The following is a 24586-nucleotide window of genomic DNA, read 5'->3' on the forward strand; positions in this document are numbered from 1 at the left end:
GGCCTGGAAGACAAATCAGGACTCATCATCAAATAACAGGCAAAGCATTAATAAGCTTACAAATGCAAGCATTTGTTATTGAGACAGTCTAACTGAAGCTTGCATTTCAGAAAGGTTCAGAAGCTTTGGATGCCCCATTCTTTCACATGCAGCAGTCATTAATTCACCCTAGAGCCCCACCTCCACCCCTCCTTTGCCTTGCCTCAGGTCCCAACCCACCACTGCCCTGATCCTCCCTGGATCCCGGATGTTCTGTGTTTACCTGTGTGGTCATCATGGTTGTCCCATGGTGAAGAGATACCTGTGAGTGATGCCCCTTGCTCTGCTGGAGACGAAGTGCATGCAACATAAGTGTGTGTCCAGTGGCTGCAGATGGTCCTCACCTCCTTCCCTGCTAACTTCTTTTCTCCACAGCAGCAAGATGTCAGAGGTAGAAACCACTTTCTGTAAATCAATAATATATGGTGACATCTGCTAGTGGCAGCAACATGACAGGGAAAAACTTCAAGCTGTGCAAAGGTTGTAGGGTGATGGATGGGAAAGCCATGACCAGCACTGACATTGACATCATATTCAACAAAGCTGAGTGTGGCAGGGAGGCATGGTGGCAGCACAGCTGGGCAGGAGTAGACAATGTCAGGAGTCAGGCAGGGTCTTGTGCAAGGGGCAGCCCTGGGGCTTTCTCATCCCACTGTCAACCAGCAATGAGGTAACTTTCCTCTCGGTCTGCTGACACCACAGGACCAAAGGTGCTTGTGCCATCACCTTTGCTGAGTTCCAGCAGGCCATAAGGGAGCTTTGCAGCAAGCACTTCAAGGGAAAACCACCAGAGGAAGCTCTGCAGGTTGTTTATGGCCTCATCAAGGGGAAGGATCCCAGCAGAGTGGGCGCTACAGTGAGTATGAGTTTCCTCACCAATCCTGCATCTAGAGCTGCCCTGGAACCATTTGTCCTTGCTGTAGGGACACATGCTGTCCTCAAACATAAGGAAAAGCTTATCTGTGAGCTGTTTCCTAACTCTTGCCTGCTGACCTCTTTTCTTGCACAAAGCCACCAAGGTTGGTGGGGTAAAGAGGCTGACAGACACTAGCAACTACACTGACAGCCACAAAGAGTGTTTTGATGAGAGTGGCAAAAAGAACGGTCTTGTTGGCCACCAGGATCTGACGGACAATGGTGGCTATGCAGTTGGAGCCTACACAGGAGCTGGCTTTATGACCAGATGCAGTAGGACTGAGACTGCGTAAGGAAACAAGGACTGTTCCTCTACAACACGGGAGGAGAGGCAAATAAACATCCCAAGCAACCAACCTTCTGTGTGCATCCCAAGTCCTACAGGGTGAAAATGCATGGAATGGACACTCAACGATGCTGAGGAGTGACTCAGGTTCCCCAGCCAACTACATTTTGACTGCTGTGTGGTGGCGTTAAACCCATAGATAAGCTAGCCTTCTGGAAGAAATTCTATCGGCCAGCTAGCACTGCTATCACACTGCTTTGCATTTCCAGTCACGTGAACAGCAGGTTAGTCTGAAGAGTCACTCATTGTTCTGTCTCCCCTCCCAACACGCTACACTTTTTGCTGTGATTTTTGACTTGGGGAGAAGCATGTGCGTTTTTTTGTACATCTACGCTAGGTTACATTTGAGGTGATGGTTTCTGGTGGCAGACAGCCTACCAGTGGTGCCTGACCACACCTGGAAGAGCACTCTTACAGGGTATAGGATGCAACACATACTACACTGTGGAAAGGGGAGGGGTATCAATCACACCAGTTCATGCTTTTTTCTTTTTCCTTCCCCTAGCTTAAACTGTTTCACCCATTCCTAGCACCTGGCATGGTCACTCGTTACTGTTCCCCCAGGCTTCAGGATGCGGGCTGCTGTGGAAGAGTTTGTGAGTCTGTGGCTCTATTGTCCTGTTGCTTTTGAGATCCTCTTGCAAAAAACATGGCTGAGAAGCTGCAGAACTGTATGACAGTGCCCCAGATCCAGTCACAGCTGTTTAACTGTTTTCTGTGCTTTGGTGTGTAAGTCATAGTCCCTTGGTCTTCCCAGGATGAAGGGCTGACTGATTTCTTCCCCACAACACAGTACTATGTGGGAAGCATAGCTGGTGCATGTTACAGTGTAATCAAAGAGATGGGTTTGAGGTTCTTCCAGTATTTTCCACACCCCCTCACTCCCAAAGACTTATTACCACATGATGGATAGTAGTCAGCAGGGTCCTGCTGATGCTTGGTGGCCAAGCAGAAAGGCTTACCAGCTTCATTGGCCTAGCAGTGTGCTACCACCAAATAATGCAGTTTTCAAGCAAAATATGCAGGCACCAGCAGCCTCCACCACTGTATCGTTGTCCAGGTTTGCTGTGGCATCTCATGTGTCCATTTCTTCTCGCTGCCCTTCAAACACCTTTGGACATTTTCAGTTTGGGGGCCAGGAAGAAAAGGACTGCCCTCAACAACCAAGCAAACCTTGAGTATATTTCTGTGTTCAGGCCTCATCTTCCTTGTAATTAAATGACTCAAGAAATTGCCCACATACAGTTCTGCAAACCAACACAGGAATGTGTTATTAGTTGGTTGTGTTTGGTTTTGTTTTTTGTTTAAATATGTAGCTGGCATGGAAAATGCTGTGGGAACTTTGGGAACAAACTGAGAGCTTTGTACTTGTGCTTGTGTAGTGTGAGCTCTGTTTTGCATTAACTCGGGTACAATGTGACACTGGAGGGTGAATTTCTGAGACATGATTCAATCTGTACTTTATCCTCTAATCTAACTTTTGTAGTACTCCAGCACCAACAAGAATCACTACTTGTCCTGCCTATTCCTTATAAGTAGAAACCACAAAAAGATGAGGAATGCCACGCTCACTCCCTATGGCAGCTACAGAGAGGACAGATAAAAAGGAAGTGATGGTGGACTGAAGACTTTAAAAATAGTACCCGATTACTGCATGCCCCTGGGGAAGCAGTAATACTGTCAGATGCGATTTTAAAATAGACAAAGACATGCATATATCAATGACAGAGTCAACAACACATTTGCAAAGGAAAAATAAAAAGAAAAGAAAAGAAAAAAAAAGAAAAAGAAGAGTTTTTGCTCTTGTGGGTTGGGAGCCTACAAAAACTGAAGTGGCTCCTCAGTGCAAGGTGTGTGTGTGTGTCCTGTTACACCAGTGCCATCTGATACTAGATATCTGTACCATTTGCTATTTGCTTTCTTAAGGAGACCATATCATCTAGAAAATCAGCCATGCTGGGAGAAAGAGGTTAGTTAGGAGCCTTCCTCTTGGCAGTGGCTGAAGTTTATTGTGCATCATTTCTTTGTGCTGTCCTGTGACCATCAGAGGGAGCATGAGGGCTGTGGGAGAGGGCTGAGTGCGGTTGCTCCTCTTGTAACTGAAGAATGTGTTTGCATAGTAGTCAGAAGAAGGAGGCACGTGGAAGCTGCTAGAAGAGAAATGTAGTTGCACACATACAGATGGCCCAGTTTGGAGCATTTACTGGTAAAAGTGGAAGTCTTGGTGAAACAAAATTATGTTGATAATGTAGGTGTTTATACCCAGATATGGCTAATAGGTGTCATTACTGAGGAAAACAGGGAAGATTGGCTCCAAATTACACATTTGATGGAAAAAGAGTCATCCAACCAAGCCAAACAGTCCATTTACAACTGCTTCAAAGTAAAGTGAAAAAACACCCCCAAGTCCTGTTCTTTGGCAAGCTTGGTGAGCTTGTTTCTCTGGTGTATCTCTTGATATACCCCTGTCCCCTGCAGCTGTTCTCTTCCATGCAGTTTCCTTGCTGTCTTCTAGAAATATGACTCAAGACCAGTATCAGCAGTTCTTTTTCCAGCTGGTCATTGCTTCAGGGTACTGGAGGTGGGACCTGATACACTAGTCAGCTATAGAAAAATTTTGGTAACATTGATGAAATCTGTACATAAATTGAAACAAGATCTGAAGATACAGCTACAGTGTCTATGTATTAAGCACTGAGGCAGTAGGACAGGGTGTCATTGAACACAGATAGGAAAGAATCACAAGAAACTATGCACACGTGCATGCGTTTGTGTAATGTTTTTAAAGCAAAGTCTTCAAACTGTGCAAGAGACAGCTATAAAAGTCTTCTGCTACCTGTTCTGCTGCATAGGCATGCAGTTACAGCCTTGGCCCTCTTGCTGTTCCCAAAACCAGCACAATTTCACTTTAACAAAGCAGGAAGAAGAAAGAACAGATGTTAAAGTCAATCCAACCACTGCCTGGTGGAAATGTGGCAGGACAGGCAAGTGAGTAGCTATGCAAAGCTGTGCTTGTGCTGCAGTGTGGGCTGATGGCTCACGCTACTTTCTGTGGTATTGAACCCTTCTTTGCGAAGTTCCTTTTTTTTTTTTTTTTTTTTTTTTTTTTTTGCATGACAAACAGCATGGGCAGCCCGGCACTCAGCCGTACTGACTCACTGTGGCATGTGGCGTGCCAGGTGGGCAGCTGTGGCTGCCTCTGTGTGGCAGTGGGTTTCTTCCAGAAGCACTTTGTTACAGGGGTTTAGCAAGGAGAGGGCCTAAAATGCTCTTACCCTGCCAGTTTAAGGCACTTGTGATGTTAGGCAGACATGAGGAGCTGATAATTTGTGCATGTTTATACTGAACTGGTCATCCCGGTGCTATTTACATTGAGTTATGAATTTTAATGGACAGCAGTGCAATGCTTTCCCCAACTGCCTCTTGTTTCCGCTGCTTCTCTGGTTATTGAGAAATGTGCACATCTCCACTGCCCCAGGGAAGCAATGATTCTACTTGGTGCAGAGTTAATTATATGCCAAGGAACCCAGTGGGTATTCACCTCAAATAACACATATATGACAGAAAAGAAAAAATACCTACTTGGAGATTGATACACCGTGCTAGCCTGGCTTCAGAGAGCTCTGGGTAGTTGGAGGACTGTTGTTTTCAGCTGGATTTCTGCTGCATCACTCTGGCTATTGTTTCACAGGAATCTGTGGTGTAATACAAGCCTGAAGGAAGATGTGTATGCCATTGGCTTGTCTGTTTTCTTCCATACTATTCATCAACCTAATAGGAGACAATTTCTTTCCCTACACACTTAGTCTTTCTGATAGTTGCTGCATGCTCTGCCCTCATTCCTCCCCTCCTTTCCAGCTGCAATACCTGGCTGCCCCAGTAAAAGGGTCTGCGTCGCAGCCCCCAGCTGTCCGCAGTTACAGCAGGGGTTATTTGGCTGTTGCTCATCAGCCCTACAACCACTGCCTGCCTCCACCGGACCCGCAGGCTGCCCCAGCAGGGCCAGCCGGGGCCCAGATGTGGTTTTACATCACACCGTTGCATGTAGCACTGGGACATGCTGATGGGGAATGGTGATGCTGGCTGTTGAACTGGCTTTTTTCCATCTGAGTCTGGAATCGCTTTAAGTCTGATACTGTTTTTGTTTTCCTTCACCGCTGTTTCTCTTCACTGTCAAGAATCAGATGGTGATGGGTTTTTTTGGTTTTGTTCCCCCCCCCCCCCCCCCTTTCTTTTTCTGCACGACTTACAAGCTTTCTGTCCTCTCTAAACTTAGGGCTAGTAATTACAATGTCTGGCTTAACGTTCCCCTGTACTATTCAGTCCAGATGCCACACTCACTCCCTTCTATGCATGCGTGGGACATACTTTGTACCTTTCTGCCTGCAGTTCCCCACTACTGGTATCATTTAAAAGACAAGGGGATACAGTCTCAGAATTCTTTATTAATCATCCACAGCTAACCATTCACGATAGAAATCACTGACAATTTGTTTTCACATGGACCTTTGCTTCACAGCAAGCAGCAAATGGCTGAACAAGTTCCCCTGTACTGCAGAGGCACAGCAGCTGCTGGGCAGGAGGCAGAGTGCCAGAAACACTCCGACAAGGGCATCAGTCCAGCCACGTTTGGGCATTGCCACCTCCTGGCAGGGTCGGGCTGCACAGCCCCACAGCCCACTCTCCCAAGGGCTCTTCATCAAACCTGCTATTTCGATTGTGACAATTTCAGGTGTGACAGCTACGGCTACTTTCCATGGTCTGATTAAAAGTCTCCTTTCTGCATAGTATTTGAAGCAGGTGGAGATTGCGCCGGTGTTTTCCACAAGTTTGGGTGGGTCTTCTCCTTAAAGGTGCATGGCCTCCCATGCTCTGGAAATGCTCCACGGTTTTGTGGGTTTGAATCCTAACCAAAGTTGTAGTCATGATGTGTTTTCCTCCACTGGAAAACCCTTCATACATGTTATCATCTGCTTCTTCTCCAGGTTACTCACACCAGCCCTCCATCCTCCATGCTGCAGTTCGCTACCCCCAAACTCTGCTGTGACAATTACTCGTGGGGCTACACTGCTGAATGGCACACCTGACATGAGTCGATCTAAAAATAAAAAGACACCCAAACCCAGACTGCCAAAAGACAAAAGCCCCTTCGTATCTGTTGATGGTGCAGTCCCGCAAGTGGGAAGGTAGAATAGTTAGGCCAGAGATTCTACGCACTTGAAAAGGCTTATGTGTAATAACAACATGCATATTTTTAGGAGATTTTCCTGCTAGCCCTGAATAGCTTCAAAAGCAGCCCAGGCTTCAGTGGGCTTATCTGTTGTGTCAGGTACCTTTCAGTGTCAATAGGGGAATCTTAATTTTTCACAACAATCACAATAACTCAGTAAATATACATGCTCTGCCCAGCATAAGCATTTTTCAGAAAGCACTTAAATATTAAAGGATTCTTGTTAAAACAATGTATTTTGTAAAACAGTGTCTTTAATTTCAATTGAAAACCTAATCAAGTTCTTTCACAATACTTTATCTTCTCATTGTAAACTTTTATTACATAACAGTAAAGCTAAAAATAATCAAGTAACACCAGAAAATGACATTCACTCAGAAGAGAGGGGAAAAAAAAATATTCCTCCAGCCTTTTTGCATCAGATAAAACTTTTAAAGATATATATATTTTAAAGATAGGTAGATAGACAGACAGACAGATAGATTGGTTTCTCAGGGAAACTGAGCATTGCCACTCACTCACTGACTAGCAGAGATTTGTACAATTTGTTTATAAGTAATATCCCCATGAACATACTAATTGCACATGTAGAGCTAACAATTTCTCTGTAACAGGACTGAAGTGACAAAACACCTACATATAACTATGGCTAACTTCTTCACAAGCTGTTCTTGTAGAAAAATGTTTCTTAAAAACAACAACAAAAAAATCATCTTGGTCACATTTGTGGTGGTGGTCTGTTGCACTCAGTATCTTTCAGTAGCATGAAGTGTCTTGTACTGGACACCCAAGATTAAATTACCAAAAGTCACCAGATGTTTTTTGCAAAATAGACCAGAAATCTATTAAAAAAAAAAAAAAAAAAAAAAGCAGTAACTCCTACATTTGTTTATACTGATCTCTTTCATGAAAATTATTTCACACTTTCTTACTGTAATTGCCCAACCAGTTTCCTTGCTAGAGAAAAAAATATCACTGCACCTCTAAGAATACCCTGTTCACATAATTAAACACATATGTTCTAACCAGTCATATGCAATAAATATATCTAACTCTAAATCTTATTCTTCATATTCTTCTAAAATCTCTATATCTAGTAGATACAATGCATATAGACTCCTAAGGTAATGTAAATGCCAGTAAAGTAGCTAGCTGCTAGTGAGTGATAAATGATAGAAATTTTTGATATCTGTAATACTTAAAATGAGACTGGACAAACAAAGCATAAAGGGGAAAACAGAATCAGAAGTTGATTACATTATTTGTTATTACTATTGCTATACTTGCACATTAATGGAGATGTATGGTGCACTACAAAAGAGTGATAAGACAAAAACCTTCTCCTGAGATGCTCACAGAAGTTAGTAACAGGACAAATACTAACATTTAGGAGTGGAGAAAAGTAAACTTGATGTCCACACACCTGTTTTAAAACATTTGAGCTAGGAGTGAAATTTAGCTTTAGATATGATAAGGTGTGGTGAATTGTTACAATGCTTTGCAATAAAGGTTGGAAAAAAGAAAGGAATTATTGCTGTTTAAAACACAACACAACTTTGTTATAACCAAGAGATATATGGAGAAGATGAAGCTATGTGGAGAAGGCTGAAACAGCACAGAGAAAGTAAGCTGCTGCTCTGTCGTCTTTCACTGTACAGCTATCTTTTCAGGAATACAGTGATCGAGATTACGTTAAAACCACAATCATTGTCTTAGGTGCCAATATGTTTTGTTCCAAGGGAAGAGGAAGCCCCTGAGTTCCCAGGTTTCACAAAAAAAAAAGATAAATCCTTGAGGGACAGCTGGGCTTCCACATGAGATAAGGAACAGAACTTAGTCACATTTAAAAGAGGTGATGATGTTAGAAATTCATATCTCCCAGTTCCCCTCTGCCTACATTACTACTGAGAAGAACACAATTGGTTTTAAAGGGGCGTGGGGGTAAAATCAAATACGCTATCAGTCAAAGCAACAGACACACTTTCACAGTAAATTTCTTGCACAGTGAGAAACATTTATGGTATTCCTCATTGGGGAGCTGGAAAGCTGGAAACAACTCTTAATGCATTTGAGGGCTAAAAATATTAATAACAAGAATCTAAATTCCTATCCACATTCAAGTACAGGAGAGGAAGAGGTCTGAAAGACATTAAATAGTTTTTACATGACAACAAAATATAATGTCAATAAAAATGTAAATAAAATTAAATGGAACGTAGCAAAAGTATAAGCATCTGCTCTGACATCCTTGCTCCTTGCTTTGGGGCGTCTGCACTTTCAACACTATTTCAGGGCTGGATGTTGTACAGAAGGCAAGAAAAGGCAAGCCTGCAGACAGAGGGTTTAGCTCTGAGCTTTGCAGGGTGAAAGTGGCAGTACAAAAATCTAAGTCATTTGGTTCAGAAACTGAACTGCTTATCAGAGCATGTTGGCTGGAGGCAAGGAAGCTGCTGTTCTTCATGCTGTTAGTGGGAAATGTCATAATAGTAGTTACGTAATCTCAGCTCGACTGCAACAAATCCTGGTCGGTCCTCAACACTGTGGAAAGACAAAAAGCTTCACTATGTAGGAAGGAGAAAGCTGTAAAAGTTCATGGGCCTTTTGTAATGCTTGGGATGTTATCTCAGTGATAACTCATCTAAAGGTGCCCACAATATTTTAAGGCTACCAAAATGATGCTACAAAATGAACAACAAGTGGCAAATGTCACTGCAGAGCATCCAGTTAGTGGATTTACTATCATGCCTGGTACTCTGTGGTCAGTGAAGATACTACAAGAAAGAAATGGTAAATCAACTCAATTTCATTTTCTACTTTATTTACTTCAGTAATAATCTAGAGAAAAGAGTATTTACAGTGTATTACCTGCCTTATAATGGGTACTACAGTCATACAGAGTGGCTTAGCATCACTGAAAGAAGCCTAGACATACATTATATGGCTGTACTGTCTGTCTTTCCTCTATCTGCAACTCTTTGTTGATTTAGGAGAACACAATTAAACTGACAAGTCCTTACAATAATGCATTACATATTGAGAACCACCACCTGACTTGAGCTATCTTTTTAAATTTATTTCTTTTTCTTTCCAATATTAAATATATTTCAGTACAAACATTAAAAGCATCATGCTTTATGATATGGTTATTAATCACAACAAAAAATGATCCCTTTCACTCTAGAACTGTTGCAACATTCTTTGAGTCAAACTAAAATGCAGAAATTATTTTATGGTTCCATATTCTTTCTTGAGTACTAGATGCAATAAAACTAACGAATGAGCAAGGAACCTAAAAGTGAAATACTGCAGTTCCTTACATGGCATGCAGAGACCTTTACTGGACACAAATATTCTCCATATGTTGAACTGGAAGAATAAGTGACATTACAGTAGACTTTGGATGCTTTATGGAGACCTTCCCACAGCTAAAAATAAGTTTTAACAAAATAATTTAAAAAGATAAATAGTAAAATATTTTAAATATTTTTTTACAATATACTAATTAAAATAATATGTAGGCTTTCTTTTTTATATCCCTCTACATTTCATAATTCTTTCTAAATTGTTATCAATCAGAAAAAGTGTTTCTGACATATTAGGTATGATCTGAAAAAATGTTTCGCCTCTCACTAATAGGAAGTCAATGTGGGATTCAATATGATTATATTCAGAAATGAAAAAAGAGAAAAATAGGTCAAAACAATTAATTATTGAGGAAGGAATGAATAATTTGGCAATACGACTTTGACATTTCAGTAAAAATAAGTCTTGGAAATGAAAATTAAACAAAATACAATCCAAAATGAAACAAAAATCTTTGCTCAATTTCAAACTTTCAAATATATCAAATATATGACCATTTTGTGGATTTACTTGTTTATGATGATACCCTATTTTTTGTATGTAACTGTTTCAGCAAAACCAGCTGTGTCAGATCAGCTTCTTGTCGTACACTCAGTAACACAAATAATTTTCACTTCAAGGTGCAACTGACATCTTAGTTTAGAGGTTGTAAGTTAAATACCAGTTGAAAGGATGTACTTTGAAATACCCTCCCCTCCCCCACCTCCTCCTGGCTGTTAACTGAAGTAGATTACAATATATTTCTATTAAAGGAGAGAGTTTTACATTGCACTCACTTGTATGTCCAACACAATTTCATTAGATCATAGACTTCTGTTGGACAGACTTCAGGACGTTCCATTCGTTCTCCTCTTTCAATCATCTGTGCAACGTCACCACCCTTCATTCCCTGGAACAGGGTGACCAGAACAGTCACTTGACTTGCAAAAGACTACAGTACACATGCTAGTATGAAACAGAGGCCTGGAACTGATTTTTTGGGGGCTATCCTTTGGTTCATTTGTTGCAACAGATGGGGTGCTAAGGCCTGCTTTGGCCTGCAATAACCCTTTTTAGGTAGGAAAAGGCACTGATTCAAATTTGCTCTTAATTTTTTACGGAAAAAAAATTGCCAGATAGAACTACTCACCTTATATGGCTTTTGCCCATAAGAGAAAGCTTCCCACATTAAAACCCCAAAGCTCCAGACATCACTTTTGCTAGAAAATTTGTAGAAATTCATGCATTCTGGAGCATACCACTTGACTGGCCATTTTCCATGACTCTGTGCCTAAAATAAGTCACAACAGAGAGGAAAAAAAGCAGGCTAGAGACAGTGATAATAGTAAACAACATTAGAATTCATATAAGCCAGGTTAACTTATACCTGAACACATTTGTACTAGGTACCATAACATTTCTGATGCAGTTCACATTTGAGAGAATGGGTAGCAGCTTCTTCAAAATTGTTACAAAATTATTCCTGATCTTCCATGTTCAAAATAATGTACTGAAATTAAATCTACAGCAAAGCAAAGCTTAGCTAAATGACCTGGAGTCATGTTTTTAGTGGCATTTAATTTAAAGTTGCTCTTTAAAAGTAAGATTTTTCATCTAGGCTCTCTGCAGAGGGTAGGAGATATGCACTCAGTTACACCCAGTCTCATTACTTGAAGTTGATGCTCCGTTTCAAAGCACAGAGACTGCCTTGTGGCAAACTGCAGTTTGATTAAATTATGCTTAGCACTGTGTTATGACAATACAAATGTCAAGCTATTCCAGCACAGTGCTAGAGCTAGTGAAAGAACCCCACTGCATTATGTGGAGTTGTAAAGGGAATGGGCCTTTGATACCTATTCTCAAATCTCTGATAAGCAGCTCTGGCTAGGCTAGTGGCAGTGATTTAAGATGTTACAGCCCTTTTCTGACAGCAGTTACTATTCCCATACGAAGGTCATCAGAAGAGAGTATATGCTTGCTCCTCCTCAGCACCGTTTCATGGTTGGGCCATTAGTTTTAAACAGCTGATGAAAAGGAATAGGCAGAAGGAAGAAATAATTTGAACTGCAAAAGCAATGTATCAGAAAAAAAGATGCAGACACTTAGAGCCTTTGTCTCCCATGATGTTTTACCTTATTAAATATGGCAGTTATTTCAGTCCCTTTAGCTGTACAGAGATCCAGCAAATTTAAACCCAAGTTAAACAAATTCTACTTAGATCAAATTACTATTTACCAATGGTAGTCTTCCAAAAACCTCCCCAGATTCATTTCTGTTAGACAATAATACAGTGTACTAGCCTAAATTTTCCTTGGACATGGTGAAAACTGTAAGTGTACAAAAGTTCATCTCTGCAACAAAGAGATTTTCCTCCTTTTATATAAGGAGGTATCTCATTTCCACCATATATTTCAACTTTCTGATGACAAGTTTACCAAAACTAAACTAAAGAAATAAGCAAATAAAAGAAGGGACTGGCTTTTTTCGTCCCTACACATCTCTTAGTGTTGAACACACTTTGAAAGTCAGTGACCTTTTATCAGGCTATAAAATAATACACATTATTTCTGATTTTTGACTTTTAAAAAGAACTGCACTTCAACTAAAGATAACCTCATTAAGCTATGCTACTACCAGCTTTCAGGTCTGTGCAAACCTTACCTTATAATAATTTTCATCAGCACTAAGAGCTTTAGAAAGTCCAAAGTCACTAATTTTGGCATAATGTTGGGTGACTAGTAGTACATTCCTTGCAGCCAGATCCCTATGAACAAAGTTATTCTCCTCCAGGTATTTCATTCCCATGGAAACCTGATGAACCAGCTCTGTTATATTCTTCTCCGTGACATGTCTGAAAATCATAATTGATTTTTTAAGAGGTCAGGAGTTCATTTTCATAACTTTTCATGGAGTTCAAATATAAATCTTTACTATGAACTTCCCCATATCACACCAGGAACTTGATCTACTTATGTTAGCTAAGCTTTAATTAGAACAGGCAGCATAAGAATGTCCCGAGGAAGATGATGTGTGATCTTATTAATAAATGAGCAATTGAAGGACATGGGAAAATGTTTTCATTTATTCAAAATGCACTATTTTACCAGAAATATTTGACAGTTAGGAGATGTGTACAAGATAATCATATCCTAGTGAAGAGTAACTGGAATCATTAATTATTACATTAACAACATACCAATTTAAAATTGCCCCTAAAAGGGGGTGGGTAGGGGTGGGGAGGTGGGGGTGGGGGTGCGGCAGGGCGAAACAGACCTGTATCTTTTTCCCCTTTGGATAAATCCTATGAAATGGAATCAAAGCTTACGTACCTATTTTTTTGCAAAAATTTGTTCAATGGCCCAAGTTCAGCCATTTCCATTACTAACATCCAGGCCTCAGCTTCACATATGCCTATCATTCGGACAATATACGGATTATCCAGTTGCTGCATAACATTTGCTTCTCTCAGTAATTCATCCTTTACGGCTGGATCATTACTCTCATTCTTAAGAATTTTTACAGCCACTGGCTTGGCACCCCTACAAAAAAGAATCCATTTCTAGGATTAGTGGCTGAAAAATCTGCCTGCAAATGCTCACAATCTTCATCTGATGTGTCTGTGCGCATAGTACTAACTGTGACGAAAGACAGAATTGACATTCAGAGGGGATAAGACCCAACTATAACAGGAACATCTCTCTATCAAATAGTCAGAAGACACCTAAGCATAAGAGAGGGAATGAAAAGAACCTGTGAAAATTATAGATTATCATAAAAATATCTTCACAAACCTGAAAACAAATGTACCAGACAAAAATCTTCTTGTCCATTCTGGCAAGAATGCCATAAAGCTTTTCTGGCAAGAACAGCTATAAAGGCCTTTCTAAGCACTGAGGTGTTTTGGGGGTGAGACTAGAACATGCAGCATTGCAAGGCCTCAAGGCAGTGCTCTGAAACCTGGAGAAACTAAGTCTACGCCTGCGATCCTCAGCTCATACAACTAAATGAAAGAGTAACTGATGAGATCAACAGAGCTCATGTGTGAAACAAGATTTGCAAATGCACAAGCTGGGGCTGGAGCCCTTCAAATCCCCTCAGACTGTAGAAGGTAAAGAAAAATCCTTCCTGGCCCTGAAAACCTTGGTTAAAGAAATGCCTCCACCTTCAAGTGGTGCAAGTGTATATATAATCAGCCCATGCATAATATACTGATAACATTTTACTATGAAAATGCATAACAGTCAAGTGCTCCCACTTCTGCCAGTATAAAAAGGGTCTGTTCCTACTGCAATTACATGATAAAAGAGGTGACATATTCTATCTCCTTTAAAATCAACATTCCAGCTTCATGAAACAGGTATTTATTACACTTATTTTAGGTGAAAATCTCTTTGCTGTCCATGGCACACTACACTGTTTCTCGAAGAGAGGTTGTGCAGATGGGAAATACTGGGTAGCATGACTGCCCATACAAACTAGGGAGGAAGGCAGCAAACTGCACACTCTGCTATCCCTGACAGGAGAGAAAATAGTCGTAAGGGGCACTTCACTTTACAGACAAAAATAATGTCTAGGAGGTGAGTATGCTGCAGGCAAAGACGTGTCTGCAGAGGAAAAGAAAATGAGTGTATAGAAAATAGGTGAACGAGTGTATGTACAAAGACAGCATCTGGTGATCTCCACCAAATTACTTAGGTACAGTCTGTCACCACAAATGACATGCAAAGATTACTGCTGCTCTGAAAAATAAAGGCTACAGATTTTACGTACTAGACTCCATGAAAATAAAAGTAAATGCTTACTTTTTCATTTTATAGAACCCTTTCTTTACAGTACCAAAGTTGCCAGAGCCAAGTTCTCCTTCCTCCAAGGTTAACAATTTCCTGTCAAGAGTGACATTTTTTGGTTTCATTTCATCTGGATCAGCGTATGGACTTTCATAGACCTCAGTATCCATGGGTAAGGCCTCTCTCTGATCACCTGCAGTTCAATCAATGAAAAAGTTAGACATTATGTGAGACACTTTTGCTGCCACAGCTACTATATTCACTCTTTCTACGTTTAGGATCATCAGTGTGTTTGACTTATGAGGGCATTATAAAGAAAACATAGGCAGTCCGGATACAAGCACTTTAGAACACCCCAAAAGAGAGTGACTTCCAACTGGTGACAAGCCTTAACTACTGACAATCTACGTAATGTGAAGCCAGGAGTCTCCTCTACAGCAGGAGTGTTAGAGGCTGACCTTTCTCCTTAGTACTTCCAATTAGTTGCCTCAGACAATTCACTCAGAATGGTGCCTTATATGTAGTTCATTCTTAGGTACCTATCTTTAATTACATTTTACAGAAAGCATGAGCACCAGCTTGGCACTGTGGATGCAACAGGGCACAATTATTTTTGTGAAGTGCAAGGATGCAGCTTTTAGAGTCAAGGAAGTAATAATATTTCACTTCAACATGGAAAAAATGATTTCTGCTAAATGATATGTGTTACAGATGGTGACATCTGGCAGTTTCAGCTACCAGGCTTCAGCTATGATAGTGTCTATAACCAATACACAACACGATGTGAAATATATGCAAGAAAAATGAAGTATGGGTTGAGGAGAGTTCTCTGGCATAAAGAAGGAAATTTGATTAATGACATAAATTACTCTGCCTACCTTTTCCTGCTCCTGTAAGACCTCTCTTCCTTTGCAGCACGTAAGGATTAAAAGGTGCTTCATCAGGCAGGTGACCAATAGCTGTCTGAAGCTGTAGCACACAAATAGAGTTTTTATGTTTAGCAATGAATAGGTAAGTTAAAAGCCTTTTTCTCCCCCAAGGATTACGGCATAATGATTGCAAGACACACATAGATGAGAATCAGAAAGTAAGAAAATAATCCAACAAAATTTATTTCATTCTGGAGGTTATTGCTTGAGTAAATATGCAGGCCAAATGAAACATACATTGCTAAAGCATAAAAAGTTATTGCAAATATTGCAGAGCATTTGATCTGAGAGAATTAACTGGAATGGGTCATGCACAAATCTTATTCTGCAGACATTAAAATTACGTGCTTTTTTCAAATCTGCCTTGTAACACAAGTAGTCATAAGGATTTCTCTTTAATCTGTCCTTCCTCCCTCTCCAAGTTCTGTCTTTCCATATCTAGGCCAAAGAGAATTTCCTAGCACAAATGAGAACAAATAATACTTCCCTGTTTCTCTTGTGGATGTTATAGAGTGACTCCACTTGGAAGAAACTGGGGTAAAATATAATTATTTTAATAGGCTTGTGTAACATCATGGACAAACATCATGGACCAGACAGTCTGCTCTAAGGGGGTTGAAAATGACCTAATTCTTACTGTAGCTGAACATCTGGTTCAAATATAATCCCTCTGCCTTTACTGTTTGTCAGAGGAATACTATGGACCACCCAAAGCACGTCAGCAGAAATACGGTGTGTTCTGGAGCTCCTTGGCTGAAGGACAAGTCTGGCACAATAAACTATTGACAAGGTAACCTGCTTACAATCTATAGAAATTTTACTATGTTCATGAGTGACTTCAGCCTCCTAAGACTGCATTTAAACCCAGAAGCTCAAATACCAACACAAGTTTGACGAGTTCGAATAGGAAACAAACATACATTGTACTCCCAAAACACTGGATAGGGCCATTTTGCAAATATTTGAGTATACTCCTTTTTAATAACTGAAGCTTGCAGTGGCATAAGTTCCTGCCTGAAACCATTGTGGTTTTCATGTAAAGAGAAATAAAAGCTTGAGAAATGTCCAGGAGTGAATTATTGGGTGCATCAGAAGTTTTATAACTTGGAAACTGCAGTTTGTAGGGAAAATGCCTGAGCCGGGTGGTACAGACCTTTAAATCATAATGAAGTGATTCACCCAGCTGGACGAAGCAGAAAAGATTTCACTACAGCAAATCCTGAGAAGGATGCCAACACTCAGCAAGATTCTGGCCTGGTGGGATGATAAGCATGGTGGCATCAGGGATAGTAAGGGTAATGTTTCTGACTTGAATCATTCAGTCTTGTGAAACAGTGTTGAAAGGCCATTTGCTGTCAGGGCAAGCCCCAAGAGCCCTGAGATGGCTCTGAGATAGGTCAGGGACCAAAATGACCTGCCAGACTCAAGGTCAAGGAGGCAATTGAATGGTATAAAACAAGATCCTCAGCTCTGGTTTTGTTTTTCTAGCCTGGTATTCCTTGGCAGGTCTGCAAGTTAACAACTATTTCCAAGACCTGTATAATTTTATTTCACACACAGGCCATTCACTAACCCAACCCCCACCCCCCCACACACACTAATATTGGAATGCAATCCTAAACCTCTCAAGTAATGGGCTGGCAGTTTCAGTGTGAACAGTTGGGACAGTCTTTCCCTGCACTGTCAGGATGTACATAGGAAATGATTATGTTCAGTCAAAAATATTAACCATCTTTTGCAAAGCAAAACCGCATCAGAGTGAATTATACTGATTTTAGTTTGTGCATGTCATACATTCTATGTTGCTTCAGAACACATCAAGAATACTTAGGGGTTTTTATCTTATTGCTAGTTACTATGACCCATTCAGTATTACTACTAAGAAGTAATTACAGTTCCACTGGATAGCTTCCTAGATGTATTCTTGCTTCCTATGTTAACTATATATATACTATAAAAGGGAGATAATTTTACATTTCTAAAGGTAATTGGAATCAATTAACTGAGTGGATACAGAGCAGTATGGACTGATATTAATACCTGTTGCTAAACAGATACAAGTACAAATAAAGCAGGTGCTGATTGCCACATTGCACAGATTTTATGGAAGCCTCTGGTTAACACTTCTTGGGCAAGGTGTCCAAAAGCACAGTGGGAAAAAACCAATAAAAATATGGTGACCTCTTAAGAAAGGGAGTGAGATGCTGATTCTTCAGTGGCAGTTCCCAGGATACTGGAACTGGAAGGAAAGTTCTGAAATATTTAGGAATGATAGAATCACAGTTTCAAAGGATACGTTTTGTGTACTTTACCCTTAAAATAATCTTCCTGATAGAAATGCAAAGTGTTCAGAAAATGACATCTAGAAGAGACTGCATCTCTCTAGGACTCCTTTGCTTTTTGAAAGCTTTGACAGGACTATCAATTGTCCTCTGTTCACTGTGGGGAGTACCTCAACTATGCACCAAAAAGTGTGATGGGAATATCTGAACCCAAGCCTTGATATGTTCCACAGCACACCCCTCACTTAAAACACTGGAACCTTCTCTGTAGTCACAATTACGTGAAGTCACACAGGCGTAGCTGTAGCTCTGAGCTAACCAATGAAGCATGGCAGCTCCATCATCTTTCCTTCCATGGTCAAGTGATGGATAGAGCTTGTGTAGTTGCTGTTACATAACAAGGAATATAAATTCAGTCCAAAGACATGTACAACTTCAGCAGATCTTCTTCATTTTTAGGTAAGTAAAAAGATTGTGTGCCACTTTTCCTCATCAAAAGCCAAGCTTATGAGGAATGAGACACAAGCACTTTGTGAACAGCCTTTGAAAATTATAAACTCAACATTTCAAACAGACTTGAACCTAGTGCTTGAGGAAGGGCTGCTCTTTTGATAGCAATATAACACTGCAGGCTGAATCATAATGATGGATATTGCAAATTTCACTGCAACACCTTGTATGGGTCTGAGAAGTAAGCTTCATCTGGCTGCTGCACAGGGCAGAAACACTTAAGAAGTACTCAGCAAGTACTGGATAGCCCCACAAATTTTAAAAAACTTGGAGGGCATAAGGTCTCATGTGATTGGTAATAGTTGCAGACTGGAAAAGTAGTTAAATACTCTTGACCCTAGGTCTCAGCATATGAACCAGCATACTTTGGACTACCCAAACAGAATTCATGTATACCAAATGCATACACCTCAAGAATCCATTCACCACTGCACAACAGCCGGTAAAAATATAACTCTAGCCATGACATAGCTGACTCCTCAAAAAGGATGTACAGAGACATTTCTGCTCTTTGCAATTCAAGAACAGGAACTGCATTAAAAAAAGATGAGTGCATCACTCCTGTGCTTGTGAATAAAACTCTGCAGCTGTGAACTGGAAATGACACAGTGACACCAAATCTAACAAAGTGGTTCTTGGAGAGTTGCTCATGTTTAAGAAGAGTGATAATGTCTTGCATATTATTAGTGCTGGCTTAGTTAACTAATGTAAGTGTGGAATGATATTCCCTATCGTTGCAATTCAATTAAACAGCTTAACAATGTCTTCTTGATTAATATTTCTGGTTGAACCTTTTCAGCTCATACTACTAACTTGGGAATATTGTGCAGCACTCAGAAAACCTCAGATATTTTTCTTTAGTTCTTCCAGTTATGTATTTGCTGCGTGTAGCAACCCACATACCTCTGAATAGGATTTTCTAGCAGGAAGGTTGGAATTTTTCTGTTGAAGTCAAGTGAGGCTGACTAGAAATGGTGCAGGAGCTATTCATCGTTGCACATGCACTGGTCTGGGTAATAGTACAGTAAAATTTCCTTTTTACTTAACTGTCATCTAAATCCAGAGTCCTTACACTGCCCTACACTTTAAAAACAGCAAGTTTAATTCTGCAAATCTTTTTCTGACAAAGGGAGCTTTGCCTTAAAACAACCAAGGTATAGGGCAGGAGACTACTCCCTGTATTCTTACAAGCACCACAAAATGACCATGGAATTGCTCATTCAGTAAAAAGGAATACAAGAAAAGAGTCCACTAGAGAAGCCTGTTAAAATTGGCACATACTATGCGACACCTTGTGGTTTGTACACTTGTAAACTATGGGCCAGGCTGTCATTTTACGCTCTCATACTAGAAAGCTGTTTTGAGCCTGTCTTATTTTCACATAAAAATATTTTTTTTCTTCTGCTAGGGTTTAATTTTAGTTGATTAAACTTCTCAGGTACCCTCAGTCAAGCTAATCTACATGTGGCATTCTTCCCATTATTAGGGACTGGCTATACTAGAGTTGCACTTTTATAGTAACACAGCCACAACCACAATGAGAGGGAAGCAGCAGGCAGAGTTTGCATTGACCGAAAGATACCTTTCTAGCAAAAGGGATACCACCCTCTATGCATGGATAAGGCCTTCAGGTTTGATAGCATCTAGTTGATAATGTGAACAAGACTGACTTACTATGTACTTTAGCATATGAATGGACAGCTCTAATTACTCTGATTCTTATAGTAAAGATGGTAATTTTATAGTAAAGAATATTTCTGAAGGCAAGTAGTACAGCAAGTGCTATTTCTTCTCAGGTTATAATTCTGATTTGCAAAAATGAAAACATATAGGTAGGACTAATAAAGTCGTTTTACTTTGCTAAACCAAACTGAACAGCAAAATACTGCACGACAAAGACCTTAGCCAAATCCTGAGCTTTGGCGGAAACATCTAAATTTCCAGTAGGTGGCATGAGTTCATTTCAATTGTCACTAAACCGCCAATTCTACATTACTGAGTAGAAAAGCTTGAACATTTTTGATGAGTCCTAAAATTATATATAAATGACCAGTTTGTGAAACTCAAAAAACCCCATAACTTCCAAGACAAAACAAATACAGCAGTGTAAATCTTCCGTTTAATGTCTGAAATTTTTTGACATAAGGGAAGTGCCTAATTAATCACGTAAACTCTGGATGTTGGGGTTAAGGGATGGTAAATCTTGCAAACATTCAGAGCAGGACTTTTGTTTAGAGTCCAAAATTTGGCAGTATGATGAAATACATGGGTTTGGATATTCAAGGTTAAGTACACAGAAATTATAATCAAATCAGAATTCTTAAATTATTTTCTTAAACAATTGGTCTTTCTCTGCAAATATACTTCAGTCTGTACTCTGTGCATCTTCTCCAGAAGTCAGGAAATAGGTATTTGACTGCAGAAAGAAACCAGAGAGAAGCACAGATTTTACCAGGTGAACAGACAGCAGAGTGACCAAAGCCATGTCTAGAGGATTCAGACACCACACTCACTTTTTTGAACAGACCCAAAATACTTCTTTAGTCTAATGTGTGGTAGTATGGCAATCTTTTTCAGGTGGCTTTAGAACATGTCCTGAGCCTATATATGCATTTGTACAAGATGACAGCACATTAAAAATGAGACATGGGTCCTGTAAGTGTATACAGATGACAACAGCTATTGGTACTTCAGTATAAAAGTGAAGTTATAAAAAAGGAGTAATTGTTATTTAGCAGGATTATAAAATACAGTATATGTCAAACATAGTTTTTAACTCTCAAGAACAGCATACTTCTAGTGCCTTTTATGGTGTCTCATTTTTGTTGAGGAGCAACTGGAAATAAGTAAATAAACAAGAAAAGAGACTCATGGGCGGCACAGGGACACGCATGTTATTCTCAGCATGAAAACAAAGCTCATTAACCACATGCTTTACAACTACATCAACTACTGGACAGCCATGCAACAGCATTTTCATTAGCACAGGGCTGGGTTCCCCTTGACTCCTGGACATCACCTTTCCCATTCTGCTTGGTCTTGTGACATCTCACATTTGTCCAAATGTAATTAATGTCAATGCATAACAAGATTTGTGCACACAGGTCCTGTAAGAATATATTTTGAGATTGTTATTAACAAATTGTTCCCTAAATGTGCTTAATAGTAGCATTATTGTGTAAGCAAGCCATTTTTCTCATTAGGAATGATAGTTCAGAGTAGAAATACCATTTTGTTCTGCTGTAAGTAACTGGCTTTTGAAAAACATTTTATCACATTTTATTTGCAGACATGTTGAGATCTGCACTAATATTTTGGGATGTGAGAAATAAATTAAAAATAGTTCCTCTGTTTTTAAAATTTCTTCAAAACCATTATTTAATTATAAAAACTAGGCCATAATTATGCAGATTGTTAGGAAAGAAGCAGAAAATTTACAAAATCTCATAATCTGATTGTTAGTAGCTAAGACACACGTTTAGTAATTGCAAGCCAAAAGGGTGGTTGAGGGGAAAGAGTGAAATTAGTCAAGTGTAAGTCCTTTTAACTCAGTCAAAAACCTGGAAAGACTATATGAGGCACCTTTTTGCTGCCAGCCTTTGGAAAGGTGTACGATTTGAGTCTTGAGATAATTCCACCTCCTGCCCAAGTCTAGAAACCACAACGTCAAAGAGGAACAGTAAATGTGTCAGGAAAATAGCTAAAGGCATCTTACAAAACAGATGTATATAAGAACAAAACACTCCTAACCTTTCTTTTGTGTGTGCCTGCAAGTACAGATATGATGCATCAAAAAATGTACTACAGGAAATCTTAGTACTAACTTTTCTTTCAACTATATTACTCTCAAACCATCTTGAATCTGTAGATACACCTTTTTAAAATTTAAGCACATCACCCTTTCCCCAGATCTTTTACACAGTATGTTTTCCCTACCTCTGTTCCTGAACTTTAGCCACTCCCCGCATATTTAGTCATGTAAATCAGTTGATAACTTTAGTGTCTGGAAGTATGAGCAATGTATCAAACAAGACTTGAGACATACCGTAGCCTTAGGACAACATGGTTATTGAAGGAAAAAGCACAGAAACAGATACTAATTCCAAATGAAAATTAACAGGCTTTACATCTTACATGTGCACTTATGTTCTGTATAAAGATACTTCTAAAAGAAATGCAAATATGCTTTACAATAATACATAAATGTAATTAAATGTGACTTAACTAACATTTCTAGGGGTCACTGAGAGATCATGCCTACCTAATTAAAATTGTGATGCAGTAGTTATTGACCAAACATTTAGGCTTATGCTGAGGTTGAGATCATAATGAACCACATACACAGCCACTTTAAACGGCCCTTGAACTCTTACGTTAGATGTGCTGAAGTTTTAAATAACCCAGTTGGATTCCTCCGCCCGCCCCCGAAAAGACAGCTTTTCTAATGGATCAGATTGGAATTTTTCCTAGTTGCTTTTTTTTTTTTTTTTAAATAAGTTTGATTTCACATTAAAAAAAAGGTATCTTTTGTTTCAAAAGTCGAAGGATAGCCATGCAGTCCCTACTCCTGCTTGAAAAGTAACTTTCTTGATGCTTGACAGTCCTCATAGCGATGATACATAAAAAGTCAGTTACTGCATATTGAGAAAGCTTATTGAATCCACTATTTTCTTTTACCTCAGAAAACTCTTTCTATATTGTGAATAAATGAAACCCAAAGCACTTCTTAGCTACAGATTTGCAGCAGATAAATTCTCAAAGAAGTATGAGTGCTCTTTTGAACATGGTAAGCGTGGTTCCCTATACTCTTGTCAGAAAAGTTTAGGAAGTAGCTCCCTGTCTCCATCCATCCTGTGTTCTATATCTCTGCATATACTACCTTGATGGCAATCCTGCTTAACTCAAATGTTTGTATTAGAAATACAAATGCATGCTAAGAGAAATTACTCAGGGACAGCAACAGTACTAGTCTGAAGTTATGCTGTAGTCATAAGGTCTGTTCTTAACAGTCATAAGTCTGTTCTTACTATCTGATAAACTGTGGCTAAAAATATTCTGGAAGAGGTTCAATGGAGATTTGGTAACTGGCCAGCAGTTGGCAGCTTCACTGTAATGTCAACAGCTGATTTTAGGCTCATAACAAAATATCCTCTGCAGGTTTAAAAACGTATTGGGATGGTGTGCATGGAGAAAAAGGTAATTTACAAAGTCAAAGGGGATCAAAATCACCTTAAATCTAGTTATGGAGCTTCTGGTGCAAGGCAAGAAAAGTATCGGTCCATACACGTGCTGAGAGAAGTAAGGAGAAAGCCTCCATATTCAGCACGGAGAAATTACTTCCAATACAGACTCAGCAGAAAGTCTTTCCTTTTGCGGAGGAAGCATATTAGTATCATTAAAAAGCAGATGTCCAGATTACAGAAAAGGGGACAAGAAACAGTAACATCTTATTACTTTACGTTTGTTCTTGGAGCATTAGCAAGCTACACAGATCCCTTCCCTAATGTTGTAGGTTTTACTCCAAGCCCTTACACACCAACAGTCTGCAGTGAAATTAGCTGGACAGCCTGCCTTGTACATCATCCAGCAGATCTTTCTACAGTGGTCATGCTCTCTCTTAGCTTCAAAGCAACTTCATATTTGGGCATGCTTTCCACTAAGGTTTTGGAATCTCATCAGTGTATTTCAGGCATTACTATATATGAAAATAAAAATATATTGAAAAAGTGGTCTGGTTGGGAACACCAGTATTAGATTGTCCCTCAGAACAGGCCATTGTCCTCCTTTCCTCAGCTGTTAATCATGTTGTGTCCCTTTACTGTCCTTCTTTTTCTTCTTTATTCTAATCAATCTTTTCTCACATGTCATGATCATTCCTATTGCCTGGCTCTGGATTATCTCCTGTTGGACAACATTCTTTGGTGCAGCACCAAAACCTGGTGAAAGTAATCAAGCTGAGACCCTACCAGTGCTGAACAAGCTGGAAACACTCTTGATGTTTCCCTTTCTTCTACCAGCATGATGGTTGCTGGTCCTTGTTCCCATTCTGACCCACTATAGGCAACCTCTGAAAAACTGTCACTGCTCCTTCATCCATCCTGTGCTCTACAGCTGACTATTAGAAGTGCAATATTTTTCATCAGTTTCTTTCACCCTGTTTCTCCAGGAAATTTCTCCAATTAATCTCAATAATGTTGAGTCCCAAT

The 24586-nt window shown here is 39.7% G+C and overlaps 2 protein-coding genes across 4 annotated transcripts in view; one reads left to right on the top strand and one right to left on the bottom strand.

Annotated features, from left to right (window-relative positions):
* Positions 1–213: 213 nt before the first annotated feature.
* Positions 214–1247, top strand: LOC121080729 (tubulin polymerization-promoting protein family member 2-like). Its single transcript, XM_040578853.1, is given in 4 exon segments — positions 214–468; positions 470–586; positions 742–899; positions 1051–1247. Coding segments are annotated over 4 exon segments (630 nt in total). The 5' UTR covers positions 214–310.
* Positions 1248–6766: 5519 nt separating this feature from the next.
* SYK (spleen associated tyrosine kinase) overlaps positions 6767–24586 on the bottom strand; it is a 54360-nt gene continuing 36540 nt past the window's right edge. For 2 of the 3 annotated variants that reach the window (XM_040580305.1, XM_040580306.1), the window contains exons 7-14: positions 21963–22031; positions 15538–15628; positions 14675–14852; positions 13202–13411; positions 12534–12723; positions 11023–11163; positions 10670–10782; positions 6767–9068 (exon numbers count right to left, since the gene is read on the bottom strand). In XM_040580305.1, the coding sequence (XP_040436239.1) occupies positions 8996–9068; positions 10670–10782; positions 11023–11163; positions 12534–12723; positions 13202–13411; positions 14675–14852; positions 15538–15628; positions 21963–22031 (1065 nt within the window). In that variant the 3' untranslated portion in view covers positions 6767–8995. The remainder of the gene's footprint in view (positions 9069–10669; positions 10783–11022; positions 11164–12533; positions 12724–13201; positions 13412–14674; positions 14853–15537; positions 15629–21962; positions 22032–24586) is intronic. The other variant, XM_040580307.1, reaches the window with a different exon arrangement.

The sequence above is a fragment of the Falco naumanni genome, chromosome Z (assembly GCF_017639655.2).
Source record: "Falco naumanni isolate bFalNau1 chromosome Z, bFalNau1.pat, whole genome shotgun sequence".
Taxonomy (NCBI): Eukaryota; Metazoa; Chordata; class Aves; order Falconiformes; family Falconidae; genus Falco; species Falco naumanni.